The sequence below is a fragment of the Bubalus bubalis genome, chromosome 9, assembly GCF_019923935.1.
Source record: "Bubalus bubalis isolate 160015118507 breed Murrah chromosome 9, NDDB_SH_1, whole genome shotgun sequence".
NCBI lineage: Eukaryota > Metazoa > Chordata > Mammalia > Artiodactyla > Bovidae > Bubalus > Bubalus bubalis.
In genome coordinates this window covers 100244390-100259469 of record NC_059165.1, presented here as the reverse complement: position 1 = coordinate 100259469, position 15080 = coordinate 100244390, and the positions used below count along the sequence as shown (strand labels likewise).

Below are 15080 nucleotides of genomic sequence, written 5' to 3'. Positions count from 1 at the left end.
CTTCCCCTATCCATGGAATTCTCCAGGCAAGAATACTGGAATGGAATGCCCTCCACCAGGGGATCTTCCCAAACCAGGGAGTGAACCTGGGTCTCCTGCATTGCAGGAGCATTCTTTACCCACTGAGCCACCTGGGAAGCCTACCCCAAATACCCCACATAGAGATGCCCAAAAAGGACATGAATGATGCTCAACATCACTAATTATTAGAGACATGCAAATCAAAACTGTAAAGAAGTATCACCTCACACTGGTCAGGATGGCCATCACCAAAAATTCTACAAACAACAAGTGCTGGAGAGGATGTGGGGGAAAGGGACCCTTCCTACATGCTGGTGGGAATGTAAACTGGTATGGAGATTTTGGGGTGTCAGTGGCACTAAGGAGCAGCACAGAAGCACTTCATCAGGGGAATGGAGGCCAAGGGAAGAGTGAAGGGACTAGGACACCGGTGTTGTCATGTCCAAGAGATGGAGCATAAAGAGCTCAAGCTTTAGAACTGGAGGACACCAGCGATCACTGCCTTTCCACATAGATGGGAAAGGGTCATATGAGGACATAGGGAGAACAGGGCCAGGTACAAGCCCAGAGAGGGCTTTCATCAGAAACCAACCCTTCCAGCACTTGATCTTGGACATCCAGCCCCAGAACTGTGACAAAATAAATTTCAGCTCTTTGAGACACTCATTCTATATTTTGTTGTGGTAGCTCTAGCAGAACTGATCATCATAGCCACATAGAAAACAGTAAAAGTTTAAAAATGCAAAGAAAGAAAATTATCATAATTCTATCACACAGACTTCCAGAAAATTTGAGGGATATATTTTTCTTATCTTTAAAAACATATCAGGAATATTTTCTTTCATCATCAAATATGAATCTCAGACTATGTTGAGCTTTGTTGAAGAATAAAATCCTTAGTTTTAGACCTGCCAAGGTTTAGGGATGCTGGGGTGGCATGAGGGAAATCTTTGTGGTGATGGAATATTGACGGATCTTGATTGCAATGACAGTTGCAGGAATCTACATATATGATAAAACGACATGGAATTGCACACACACATCGTACCAATGTCAGTTTCTTCATTTAAATATTGGACTACCATTATATAAAAATGTAATCTTTGTGGGAAAAAGACTGAAGATTACACAAGAGCGCTTGGTACTGTTTTGCAACTTCCTCTTAATCTATATTTCAAAGTAAAACTTAAAAATAAAAAAATCTGAGTTCTCTGAGCTTGCAGTGCTGCTCTCCTCCCCTGGGAGGATTCTTGACTTCTTTTTTTTTTTCCCCAGCATGGCCCCTAAACACCAGTCTTCACTTACACCCCAAGCAAAGAAACCAAAGAAAGCGAGGCTGACTCCTGCCTCCAGGCCAGATGAGGCATGTGCTTCTTCAACTTTGCTGAAGGAAGAAAAAGAATAGCAAGAAGCAATTGAACATATTGATGAAGTGCAAAATCAGAAAGACTTAATGAACAAGCCAGTGAGGAGATTTTGAAAGTAGAATAGAAATATAAAAAACTTCACCAACCATTTTTTCAAAAGAGGTCAGAATTGATGGCAAAAATCCCAAAATTTTGGGTAGCAATATTTGATAACCATCCACAAGTGTCTGCACAGCTTGGGGAGGAGGATGAAGAGGCACTACATTATTTGACAAGAGTCAAAGTGACAGAATTTGAAAACATTAAGTCAGGTTTCAGAATAGATTTTTACTTTGATGAACACCCTTACTTTGAAAACAAAATTCTCTCCAATGAATTTCATCTTAATGAGAGTGGTGACCCATCTTCAAAGTCCACTGAAATCAAATGGAAATCTGAAAAGGATTTGATGAAACAATCAGGTCAAACACAGAATAAAGCCAGCAGGAAGAGATAGCATCAGGAACCAGAAAGCTTCTTCATCTGCTTTACTGATCATTCTGATGCAGGTGCAGATGAGTTAGGAGAGGTCATCAAAGATGATATTTGACAAATCTATTACAGTACTACTTGGTTCCTGACATGGATGATGAGGAAAGGGAAGGAGAAGAAGACGATGATGAAGAGGATGAAGGATTGGAAGATACTGATGAAGAAGGGAAGGAGAGGAAGATGAAGAAGATAGATGACTAATGAAAGGAACGATGATGGATTCCAACCTTTTTTTATTTTCTCCAGTCCCTGGGAGCAAGTAGCAGTCTTTTTTTTTTTTTTTTTTTTCTCCCTCCTCTTGTTCTCAGTCACCCTGCTTTTGCAGTCTCTTTTCCCTTTATACCATGGTTCAAAACTTATTTGGGGGGTGGGGGGGTGGGGAATACCTTGAGCAGAATTCAGTGATACTAGAAGAATACTAGATTCTTCAGTAAAGAATCTCTACCCATTTCTGTTCCAAATTCATTTTTATCCATTCCTGTCTCAACAAAAATTTTATGGAATCAACATCACCATGCTCTGTGGGGAAAAAAGAAAAACCTTCTGCTCCCTTAGCTGTGCTGGAAACTGGAGGGTGCTAGGCCCCTGTGTAGTAGTGCATAGAATTCTAGCTTTTTTTCCTCTCTTCTCTGTATATTGGGCTCAGAGAACACTGTGTCTCTATATGAATATGGACAGTTAACATTTACCAACATGTATCTGTCTACTTTCTCTTGTTTAAAAAAGGAAAAAATACTTTAAAAATGGGGTTTATAGAAGGTTAGCAAAGGGTGGGTTTCAGATGTTTGGGTGGGTTAAGTGGGCATTTTGACAACATGGCTTCTCCTTTGGCATGTTTAATTGTGATGTTTAATGGAAATTCTTGCAGTTTAAGATGACATTTTAAAATAAAATTCTCTCCTAATGATGACTTGAGCCCTGCCGCTTGCTGGGAGAATCAGCAGAACCTGTAGGATCTTATTTGCAATCAAAATTCTCTATTGTAATTTTGCTCCTGTTTATTCTTAAACTTTTCTTTTTGTTTCACTGGAAAGGAAAGATAAAGCTCAGTTTTAAACGTTAAAAGTGTACAAGTTGCTTAGTTACAATAAAACTAAATGTGTACACAAAAATATTTTTTAATCTGCTAATATATAGCAAATAAATAATTCTATTCACTCTGAACCAAGGTCCTCATACATGCAAAAAGACCAGTAAAATGAGTCTTCATGTTTGATATAGGAGGTCTTCATATATCAAAACAATATAAAAACCACTTTTGAAGAGGCTTGCAGTACAAATACCAGTAATATTATGCAAATGCTTAGAAATTTCAGAGAAGTAATCATCAGGCAAAACAGGAGGAAGAAACATCCAGACCAGTGATTTCCTGTTAAGTAATGAAAAGCAGCATGCGTGTGCGCTAAGTTGCTTCAGTCATCTCCAACTCTTTGTGACCCTATGGGCCATAGCCTGCCAGGCTCCTCTGTCCACAGGATTCTCCAGGCAAGAATACTGGAGTGGATCACCATGCCCTCCTCCAGGGGATCTTCCCAACACAGCTATCAAACCCATGTCTCTTCAGTCTCCTGCTGTGGCAGGTAGATTCTTTACCACTAGCACCACCTGGATGAGCCCCATGAAAAGCAGAAGTCATACTGAAAGCCAGAAGTCCCTCCCCCACACACAGAGAAAGATAAGACATCTTCTGTGGCTGGGCTTTCTGCTCTCTGCACCATGAGAAACAAGTATCTAAGTTTGCTTCCAGGTAAGTAGAATTATAACAATGGAGTTAGACAACTAAAGCTGTCTGAGACTCTTTATCCAGTTTGAGAATTTCCTCTGTTCTTTACTTTTAAAAGCTTTTGTTTTATTTCTGGTTTTCCCACTATCTTTACAAAGGAAAGCAGGGAAGGAAATTTAAGAAGGGTATTAACTCAATTACGTTAAGTTCTTAAAGGAGAAGGTTGGTGAAACTTTTAATTAGTTGGTTAATTTATATTTTTGGTTGTGCTGGGTCTTGCTGTTGTATGTGGGCTTTCTCTGTTTGCCATGCATGGGGGCTCCTCTTGGTTGCAGTCCAAGGGCTTCTCATTTTTTTGGCAACTCCCTCTTTTATTTTTTTAATATAAATTTATTTATATTAATTGGGGGCTAATTAATTTACAATATTATAGTGGTTTTGCCATACACTGACATGAATCTGCCATGGGTGTACATGTGTTCCACATCCTGAACACGTCTCCCACCTCCCTCCCCATCCCATCCCTCTGGGTCATCCCAGTGCACCAGCCCCGAGCACCTTCTCTCATGCGTTGAACCTGGACTGGCGATCCATTTCACATATGATAATATTCATGTTTCAAGGCCATTCTCGCAAATCATCCCACCCTCAACCTCTCCCACAGAGTCCAAAAGACTGCTCTATACATCTGTGTCTCTTCTTCTGTCTCGCATACCGGGTTATCGTTACCACCCTTCTAAATTCCATTTATATGCGTTAGTATATTGTATTGGTGTTTTTCTTTCTGACTTACTTCACTCTGTATAATAGGTTCCAGTTTCATCCACCTCATTAGAACTGATTCAAATGTATTCTTTTGAATGGCTGAGTAATATTCCATTGTGTATATGTACCACAGTTTTCTTATCCATTCGTCTGCTGATGAACATCTAGTTTGCTTCCTTACCCTGGTTATTATAAACAGTGCTGTGATGAACATTGTGGTACATGTGTCTCTTTCAATTCTGGTTTCCTCGGTGTGTGTGCCCAGCAGTGGGATTGCTGGGTCATATGGCAGTTCTATTTCCAGTTTTTTAAGGAATCTCCACTGTTCTCCATACTAGCTGTATTAGTCTGGATTCCCACCAACAGTGTAAGAGGGTTCCCTTTTCTCCGCTCCCTCTCCAGCATTTATTGCTCATAGACTTTTGGATAGCAGCCATTCTGACTGGCATGAAATGGTACCTCATTGTGATTTTGATTTGCATTTCTCTGATAATGAGTGATGTTGATCATCTTCTCATGTGTTTGTTAGCCATCTGTATGTCTTCTTTGGAGAGATGTCTGTTTAGTTCTTTGGCCCATTTTTTGATTGGGTCATTTATTTTTCTGGAATTGAGCTGTAGGAGTTGCTTGTATATTTTTGAGATTAATTCTTTGTCCTGCAGAAGCTTTTAATTTTAATTAGGTCCCATTTGTTTATTTTTGCTTTTATTTCCAATATTCTGGGAGGTGGGTCATAGAGGATCCTGCTGTGATGTATGTCAGAGAGTGTTTTGCCTATGTTCTCTCTAGGAGTTGTATAGTTTCTGGTCTTACATTCATATCTTTAATCCATTTTGAGTTTATTTTTGTGTATGGTGTTAGATAGTGTTCTAGTTTCATTCTTTTACAAGTGGTTGACCAGTTTTCCTAGCACCACTTGTTAAAGAGATTGTCTTTTCTCCATTGTATATTCTTGCCTCCTTTGTCAAAGATAAGGTGTCCATAGGTGCGTGGATTTATCTCTGGGCTTTCTATTTTGTTCCATTGATCTATATTTCTGTCTTTGTGCCAGTACCATTCTGTCTGGATGACTGTGGCTTTGAAGCCAGGCAAGTTGATTCCTCCAGTTCCATTCTTCTTTCTCAAGATAGCTTTGGCTATTCGAGGTTTTTTGTATTTCTATACAAATTGTGAAATTATCTGTTCTAGTTCTCTGAAAAATACTGTTGGTAGCTTGATAGGGATTGCATAGAATCTATAGATTGCTTTGGGTAATATACTCATTTTCACTATTTTGATTCTTCTGGTCCGTGAACATGGTGTATTTCTCCATCTATTTGTGTCCTGTTTGATTTCTTTCACCAGTGTTTTATAGTTTTCTATATATAGATCTTTTATTTGTTTAGATAGATATATTCCTAAGTATTTAATTCTTTTTGTTGCAATGGTGAATGGAATTGTTTCCTTAATTTCTCTTTCTGTTTTCTCATTGTTAGTGTATAGGAATGCAAGGGATTTCTGTGTGTTAGTTTTATATCCTGAAACTTTACTATATTCATTGATTAGCTCTAGTAATTTTCTGGTGGCGTCTTTAGGGTTTTCTATGTAGAGGATCATGTCATCTGCAAACAGTGAGCGTTTTACTTCTTCTTTTCCAATTTGGATTCCTTCTATTTTTTTTTTCTGCTCTGATTGCTGTGGTCAAAACTATCAAAACTATGTTGAATAGTAGTGGTGAGAGTGGGCACCCTTGTTGTTTTCCTGACTTTAGGGGAAATGCTTTCAATTTTTCACCATTGAGGATAATGTTTGGTGTGGGTTTGTCATATATAGCTTTTATTATGTTGAGGTATGTTCTTTCTATTCCTGTTTTCTGGAGAGTTTTTATCATAAATGGATGTTGAATTTTGTCAAAGGCTTTCTTTGCATCTACTGAGATAATCATATGATTTTTATCTTACAATTAGTTAATGTGGTGTATTACATTCAATGATTTGCGGATATTGAAGAATCCTTGTATCCCTGGGATAAAGCCCACTTGGTCATGATGTATGATCTTTTTCATATGTTGTTGGATTCTGATTGCTAGAATTTTGTTAAGGATTTTTGCATCTATGTTCATCAGTGATATTGGCCTGTAGTTTTCTTTTTCTGTGGCGTCTTTGTCAGGTTTTGGTATTAGGGTGATGGTGGCCTCATAGAATGAGTTTGGAAGTGTACCTTCCCCTGCAATTTTCTGGAAGAGTTTGAGTAGGCTAGGTGTTCAGTTCAATTCAGTTCAGTCGCTCAGTCGTGTCCGACTGCGATCCCATGAATTGCAGCAAGCCAGGCCTCCCTGTCCATCACCAGCTCCCAGAGTTCACTCAAACTCACGTCCATCGAGTCAGTAATGCCATCCAGCTATCTCATCCTCTGTCATCCCCTTCTCTTCTTGCCCCCAATCCCTCCCAGCATCAGAGTCTTTTCCAATGAGTCAATTCTATGCATGAAGTGGCCAAAGTATTTGAGTTTCAGCTTTAGCATCAGTCCTTCCAATGAACACCCAGGACTGATCTCCTTTAGAATGGACTGGTTGGATCTCCTTGCAGTCCAAGGGACTCTCAAGAGTCTTCCTCAACACCACAGTTCAAAAGCATCAATTCTTCGGTGCTCAGCCTTCTTCACAGTCCAATTCTCACATCCATACATGACCACTGGAAAAACCATAGCCTTGACTAGATGGACCTTTGTTGGCAAGGTAATATCTCTGCATTTTAATATGCTATCTAGGTTGGTCATGAATTTCCTTCCAAGGAGTAGGCGTCTTTTAATTTCAAAGCTGCAATCACCATTAGCAGTGATTTTGGAGCCCAAAAAAATAAAGTCTGACACTGTTTCCTCTGTTTCCCCATCTATTTGCCATGAAGTGATGGGACCAGATGCCATGATCTTCGTTTTCTGAATGTTGAGCTTTAAGCCAACTCTTTCACTCCTCTTTCACTTTCATCAAGAGGCTTTTTAGCTCCTCTTCACTTTAGCCCTTCTCTAAAGTTTTGGTAGAATTCAGCTGTGAAGCCGTCTGGTCCTGGGCTTTTGTTTGCTGGAAGATTTCTGATTACAGTTTCAATTTCCCTGCTTGTGGTGCATCTGTTAAGATTTTTCTATTTATTCGTGTTTCAGTTTTGGAAAGTTGTGCTTTTCTAGGAATTTGTCCATTTCTTCCAAGTTTTCCATTCTATTGGCATATAGTTGCTGATAGTATTCTCTTATGATCCTTTGTATTTGTCTTGTCTGTTATGATCTCTCCATTTTCATTTCTAATTTTATTGATTTCATTCTTCTCCCTTTGTTTCTTGATAAGTCTGTCTAATGATTTGTCAATTGTATTTATCTTCTCAAAGAACCAGCTTGGCTTTGTGGATTTTTGCTGTGGTCTCCTTTGTTTCTTTTGCATTTATTTCAGCCTTAGGTTTTAAGATTTCTTTCCTTCTACTAACCCTGGGGTTCTTCATTTCTTCCTTTTCTAGTTGCTTTAGGTGTAGAGTTAGGTTATTTGACTTTTTTCTTGTTTATTGAGGTAAGCATTATTGCTATGAACCTTCCCCTTAGCACTGCTTTTACAGTGTCCCATAGGTTTTGGGTTGTTGTGTTTTCATTTTCATTCATTTTTATCCATGTTTTGATTTCTCTTTTATTTCTTCTGTGATTTGTCGGTTGTTCAGCAGCATGTTGTTCAGCCTCCATATGTTGGAATTTTTAATAGCTTTTCCCCTGTAATTGACATCTAATCTTACTGCATTGTGGTCAGAAAAGATGCTTGGAATGATTGAATTTTTTTAATTTACCAAGGCTAGATTTATGGCCCAGGATGTCATCTATCCAGGAGAAGGTTCCATGTGCACTTGAGAAAAAGGTGAAATTCATTGTCTTGGGGTGAAATGTCCTATAGATATCAGTTGTGTCTAACTGACTATTGTATCATTTAAAGTTTGTGTTTCCTTGTTAATTTTCTGTTTAGTTGATCTATCCATAGGTGTGAGTGGTGTATTAAAGTCTCCCACTATTATTGTGTTATTGTTAATTTCCCCCTTTTTGCATGTTAGCATTTCCCTTACATAATGTGATGCTCTTATGTTGGGTGCATATATATTTATAATTGTTATATCTTCTTCTTGGATTGATCCTTTGATCATTATGTAGTATCCTTCTCTGTCTCTTCACAGCCTTTATTTCAATGACTATTTTATCTGATACGAGTATTGCTGCTCCTGCTTTTTTTTGGTCTCCAATTACATGAAATATCTTTTTTCAGCCCTTCACTTTCAGTCTGTATGTTTCCCTTGTTTACAGGTGGGTATCTTGTAGACAGCATATATAGGGGTCTTGTTTTTGTGTCCATTCAGCCAGTCTTTGTCTTTTGGTTGGGGCATTCAACCCATTTACATTTAAGGTAATTATTGATAAGTATGATCCTGTTGCCATTTACTTTGTTGTTTTGGGTTCGAGTTTATCCACTTTTTCTGTGTTTTCTGTCTAGAGAAGATCCTTTAACATTTGTTGGAGAGCTGGTTTGGTGGTGCTGAATTCTCTCAGCTTCTGCTTGTCTGTAAAGCTTTTGATTTCCCCTTCATATTTGAATGAGATCCTTGCTGGGTACAGTAATCTGGGTTGTAGGTTTTTCTCTTTCATCACTTTAAGTATGTCCTGCCATTCCCTTCTGGCCTGAAGAGATTCTATTGAAAGATCAGCTGTTATCCTTATGGGAATCCCCTTGTGTGTTATTTGTTGTTTTTCCCTTGCTGCTTTTAATATTTGTTCTTTGTGTTTGATCTTTGTTAATTTGATTAATATGTGTCTTGGGGTGTTTCACCTTGAGTTTATCCTGTTTGGGACTTTCTGGGTTTTTTGGACTTAGGTGATTATTTCCTTCCCCATTTTAGGGACGTTTTCAACCATTATCTCCTCAAGTATTTTCTCATGGTCTTTCTTTTCATCTTCTTCTTCTGGGACTCCTATGATTCGAATGTTGGGGCATTTAACATTGTCCCCGAGGTCTCTGAGATTGTCCTCATTTCTTTTAATTCTTTTTTCTTTGCTCTCTGATTCATTTATTTCTACCATTCTATCTTCTACCTCACTTATCCTATCTTCTTCATCTATTATTCTACTTTTGGTTCCCTCCAGAGTGTTTTTGGTCTCATTATTGCATTATTCATTATATATTGACTCTTTTTTATTTCTTCTAGGCCCTTGTTAAACATTTCTTGCATCTTTTCAATCCTTATCTCCAGGTTATTTATCTGTAACTCCATTTTGTTTTCAAGATTTTGAATCATTTTTACTATCATCATTCAGAATTCTTTATCAGGTAGATATCCTATCTCTTCCTCTTCTGTTTGGTTTGGTGGGCATTTATCCTGTTCCTTTACTTGCTGAGTATTTCTCTGCCTTTGCATCTTGTTTATATTGCTCTTTTTCCGGAGGCCTTTCCATATTCTGGCAGTTTGTGGTTCCTCTTTATTGTGGAGGTTTCTTGCTGTGGGTGGGGCTGGAAGGGTGGCTTGTCAAGGTTTCTAGGCTAGGAAATCTTGTGTCAGTGTTCTGGTGGATGGAGCTGGATCTCTTCTCTCTGGAGTGCAATGAAGTGCCCAGTAATGAGTTTTGAGATATCTATGGGTTTGGTGTGACTTTGGGCAACCTGTATATTGAAGCTCAGGGCTATGTCCCTGTGTTGCTGGAGAGTTTGCATGGTATGTCTTGCTCTGGAACTGGTTGGCTCTTGGGTGGTGCTTGGTTTCAGTGTAGGTATGGAGGCTTTTGATGAGCTCTTATCAATTAATGTTCCCTGGAGTCAGGAGTTCTCTGGTGTTCTCAGCTTTTGGACTTAAGCCTCCTGCCTCTGGTTTTCAGTCTTATTCTTACAGCAGCCTCAAGACTTCTCCATCTCTATAGCACCAATGATAAAACATCTTGGTTAATGATGAAAAGTTTCTCCACAGTGAGGGACACCCAGAGAGGTTCACAGTGTTACATGGAGAAGAGAAGAGGGAGGAGGGAGATAAAGGTGACCAGGAGAAGAAGATGGGAGATCAAAAGAGGAGAGAGCAATCTAGCTAGTACTAATTTCCCTATGTGCTCTCCACAGTCTGGACTGCTTAGAGATGTTCACGGAGTTACACAGAGAAGAGACAAGGGAGAAAGGAGACAGAGGTGGCCAGGAGGATAAAAGGAGGAATCAAAAGGAGAGAGACAGATCCAGACAGTAATCAGTTCCCTAAGTGTTCTCCACAGCCTGGAACTCACAAAGAGATTCACAGAGTTGGGTAGAGAAGAGAAGGGGGAGGGAGGAGATAGAGGCAACCTGGTGAAGAAAAAGGAGAGTCAAAATGGGGAGAGATCAGTCAAGCTAGTAATCTTGCTCCCAAGTAAAACTGGGTACTAAAGATTGGGTTCTTAAAGGTACAAAATTGATAACAAATACCGAAAAGCAAAGATTAAAAATCTAGGGTAGAGGCTAGACTCTCAAAAATACAATATTAAAAAAAAACAGAACAAAGTCACAAAAATTATAAAATATAAATGTGAAGTTTGCTTAAAAATAGGGTCTTTTTTTTTTCAAGGTAATAGTAGGTTATAAAAATAAAAATTAAAGATGTAATAGAGACAAATTTTTTTACCTTTTTAATTTAAAAAATGATAATAGTAAAGATATATCGAGGAATTTCTCTGGAGCTGTTGTGGACAGTGTAGGGTCAATTCATTTTCAGATAGCTCCTTGATCCAGCTTATACTTCTCAAGATCTATAGGCCCCTTCCTATGTAGTCAGTGCTAACTACAGTGTTTTAATCTTTTGCACCTGTCACTTCCAAAGTGGTTCCCTCTGTTTGTTTTAGCTTCTTCTGTTTGCTGGTCTCTTCAGTGTCTAATTTCTGCCCTGACATAAGGGGGCGATTATGGTCACTTTTTTAGGCTCACTTGTTCAGTCGTGCTGTGGGGAGGGAGGAACACTGCAAACAAATATCACTGGCATGTGTGGGGAGTGCTCGCAGTGTCTCGGCCACACTGGGTTTGCCCCCGCTCACAGCATGTGTGCTTTCACGGTCTACACTTCTCAGGCTCTAGGTTGCTCTGCCAGAACTGTCTGAGGCGGGCCCTGGGTTACGTGCACTTCCCAGGTCTAAGCCGCTCAGGTTCAGGTTCTCAGGTACTCCACAAAGGCACAGACTGGGTTGGGTCTGCATTTTGTGCCCTTCCCAGGTTCAAGCAGCTCAGGTGATCAGGTGCTTGGTGAGCACAGTCACCCCCAGGTCGGGGGTGCATCTTATCCCCTCCCTCATCCCAGCCGTTCAGTTTTCTGGGTGCACAATGGGCGCACCTTCTCAAGTGTGCCGTGTGTCTCTTCTAGGGAGCTGATCTCTGGCTATGACTCTCCCAGTGAATGTCAACCATCCAGAATCCCAAGAAGTCTTGGTTAGCAATGACGCCTGCTTTCAGTTTGGTAGAGGATGCCTCTCTGGAGCCACGATTGCCCCCTTCCAGCTCTGGCTACTCCCCCCTGCCTGTCTCCCGCAGGGGATGGGCCAGTCCACAGCTGGCTAGCTCTGCTCAGTCCTTTATTCTGTGAACAGGCCTGGCAGTGTCATAGGTTAGGGCTTTTCACAGGATAGTTCTCTCTCTCTCTCTCTCTCTCTCTCTCCCCCCCCCCCTCTCCCCCCCTCCCCCCCCCTTCCTCTCTCTCTCTCTCTCTCTCTCTCTCTCTCTCTGGCTATCCCACAGTCTGGGTTGATATCTCATGTTAGTTCCATCAGATTGTCCTCAGGGTATTCAGGCCCGGTCCTTACCCTAAGCAATGCAGCCCTTGCCTCCCTGCCCAGGCCCCGCTTGCTAGCGGTGGGTGCTAGCATCTGGGCTGCTTTTCTGCTGGAAGTTGCTGTTAGGCACGGAATCTGTGGGGTTTAAGTAGGTATTTATTTATTTTTCCTTCCACTTATGTTGCCCTCTGAGATTCCAAGACTTGCCACAGACCCGCAGGTGAGAGTGTTTCCTGGTGTTTGGAAACTTCTCTCTTTTTTAAGACTCCCTTCCTGGGACAGATCTCCGTCCCTACCTCTTTTGTCTCTCATATCTTTTATATTTTGTCCCATCTCCTTTCAAAGACAATGGGCTGCCTTTCTGGTGCCTGATGTCCTCTACCAGCATTCAGAAGTTGTTTTGTGGAATTTGCTCAGTCTTCAAATGTTCTTCCCATGAATTTGTGGGGGAGAAAGTGGTCTCCCTGTCCTATTCCTCCACCATCATAGGACCGCCCGCAACTCTCTCTTTTAAAACACTTTGTATTACATATTGGCATATAGCTGATTAAGGAATAGGCTAGCCACTCCAATATTCTTGGGCTTCCATTGTGGTTCAGCTGGTAAAGAATCGCAAACAATGTGGGAGACCTGGGTTTGATCCCTAGGTTGGAAAGATTCCGGGGAGATGGGAAAGGCTAGCCACTCTACTATTCTGGCCTGGAGAATTTCATGGATGGTATAGTCCATGGGGTCCAAAGAGCCAGGCACAACTGAGCGACTTTCACTTTTACTTTTCATAGCTGATTAACAATGTTATAATAGTTTCAGGTGGGCAGCAAAGGGACTCAGCCATACATCTCTATGAACCCATTCTCCTCCAAACTCTGGTGGCTTCTCGTTGCAGAGCATGGGCTCTAGGTGTGTGGCTGTGGCTCATGGGGTTAAGTTGTTCTGCAGCATGTGGGATCATCCAGACCAGGAATCGAACTTGTTTCCCCTGCGTTGGCAGGCAGATTATTGCCCATTGGACTACCAGGAAAGTCCAAGTTGGTTTAATGCATTCCTAGTGAAACTTAACTAAGATTTCTCATTTTACCACCTGTATTAGCCCAGGTTCTCAAGAGGAACAGAACCAATAGGATGAATCTATAGAGGTGAGAAAGGATTTTATTTAAGAAGCTGATTCATGAAATTGTGGAGGTTGGAAAATCCAAAAATCTCAAGAACCAGCAGCACACTGGAAACCCAGGATGACCTGATGTTGCATCTCACGTTCGAGGGCCTCCAGAAGCTTTTTTTTTTTTTTTTTTTTTTTCTTCAAAGAGGTCAATTTTCTTTTTCCTCTTAGGCCTTCAGCTGATTGGATGAGGTTCACCTAAATTATGGAGAGTAATGTGCTTTATTCAGAGTCTACTGATTTAAGTGTTAACTCAAACAGACTCACTGACTTAGAAAATAAGCTTATGATTACAGGGGGGAAGTGGGGGATGAGAGATAGATTGGGAGTTCGGGATTCACATGTACCCACTGCTATATTTAAAATAGATAATCAGCCCCAAAAATAAAAATAAAAATTAAATACCAGGGTCCAGCCCCAGTTGGATCCAGGGATTCCCTCAGGATGACGGTGTTGGCGATTAAGGGATAGCAAAGGCTTAGAGATTTTTAGATGCTCAATAATAACTGGTTTACATGGGAAATCAATAAAGTTCATGACACCAAACTTGCTCTGATACCTCGGAGGCCGCAGGCACCCTCTAGAATAGCGGAAGGTGCCCCACCTTAGGCACCTTCTCGAGTGGGTCTTAGAAGCCCAGGCAAATAAGTGGTCGCAGAGGACCCCTGTGCTCCAAATTATTTTGTCGTAAAGAAAGAACAGAAGAGAAAAGGAGGAAAAGGAAACAAGAAAGAACTACACGGGGAGACCAAGGTTCGGTGAGCAAGGCCCGTAGCTTTATTTTCAATAGGGGCTTTTATACCCTAAGTTGCACATAGAGGATAATAGAGGGTGTGAAATCATGCAAAGTCAAGCAGTCTTTGATCCTTATCGAAACCAGGGTTTCTTTTCTGCAAATTTATCGTATACAAATGGTTTAGGTGATTTACATCATCTTCTGGCCAGAAGGCCTGTTAACATTTTATGACTCTGATAAAGGATTGTCAACCATAAGACTTATTTTCTCTAAGAGTAATTATTTTAAAGTTTGGTGCCATCCTCCGAAGGTGTTAGATAAAGTTGCATTCCTATAGGGCAAGGGTGCAATGGCTTTACAACAAAGGAAAGAATTTATTACCTTAAGGGTCTAAAGTTGTTAACACGATGGCCACTAGTTATTTTTTCTACATACCAACTATATTAATTAATACACTTCCAAGGATACAATACAGGGGATCTGGAAACTTGGCAGCAAGCATTGGCTCAACAATGAAATCTTCTACTAGTTCTACTCTGACAATTTCTAACTCTTCGAGAGGCTCTATACTATTTGAATATCTTAAGCTTCCCGTGCCTCTTACAGCTGGGAGACTGTAAACAATCCTATGCATAGCTGTAGGAGTCCAGGTAAACCTGTCAGGAAAGTTAGAGAGCCATCTGAGGGTTTTGTGAACTAAAACACTCTTTTTTTTTTTTTTTAACTTAACATAATTGTATTAGTTTTGCCAAATATCAAAATGAATCTGCCACAGGTATACATGTGTTCCCCATCCTGAACCCTCCTCCCTCCTCCCTCCCCATACCATCCCTCTGGGTCGTCCCAGTGCACCAGCCCCAAGCATCCAGTATCGTGCATCGAACCTGGACTGGCAACTCGTTTCATACATGATATTTTACATGTTTCAATGCCATTCTCCCAAATCTTCCCACCCTCTCCCTTTCCCATAGAGTCCATAAGACTGTTCTACACATCAGTGTCTCTTTT

General features: G+C 40.6%; 1 protein-coding gene and 1 pseudogene across 5 annotated transcripts in view; both read left to right on the top strand.

The window, feature by feature from the left end:
* The first annotated feature begins 1297 nt into the window (after positions 1–1297).
* On the top strand, positions 1298–2256 carry LOC112587082 (annotated as a pseudogene).
* A 1126-nt stretch (positions 2257–3382) lies between these two features.
* LOC123335168 (adhesion G protein-coupled receptor E2) overlaps positions 3383–15080 on the top strand; it is a 71632-nt gene continuing 59934 nt past the window's right edge. For 2 of the 5 annotated variants that reach the window (XM_044948244.2, XM_045166739.1), the window contains exon 1: positions 3385–3666. In XM_044948244.2, the coding sequence (XP_044804179.2) occupies positions 3636–3666 (31 nt within the window). In that variant the 5' untranslated portion in view covers positions 3385–3635. Of the gene's footprint in view, positions 3667–15080 lie in introns of all 5 variants that reach the window. The other 3 variants (XM_045166740.1, XM_045166741.1, XM_045166742.1) reach the window with 3 other exon arrangements.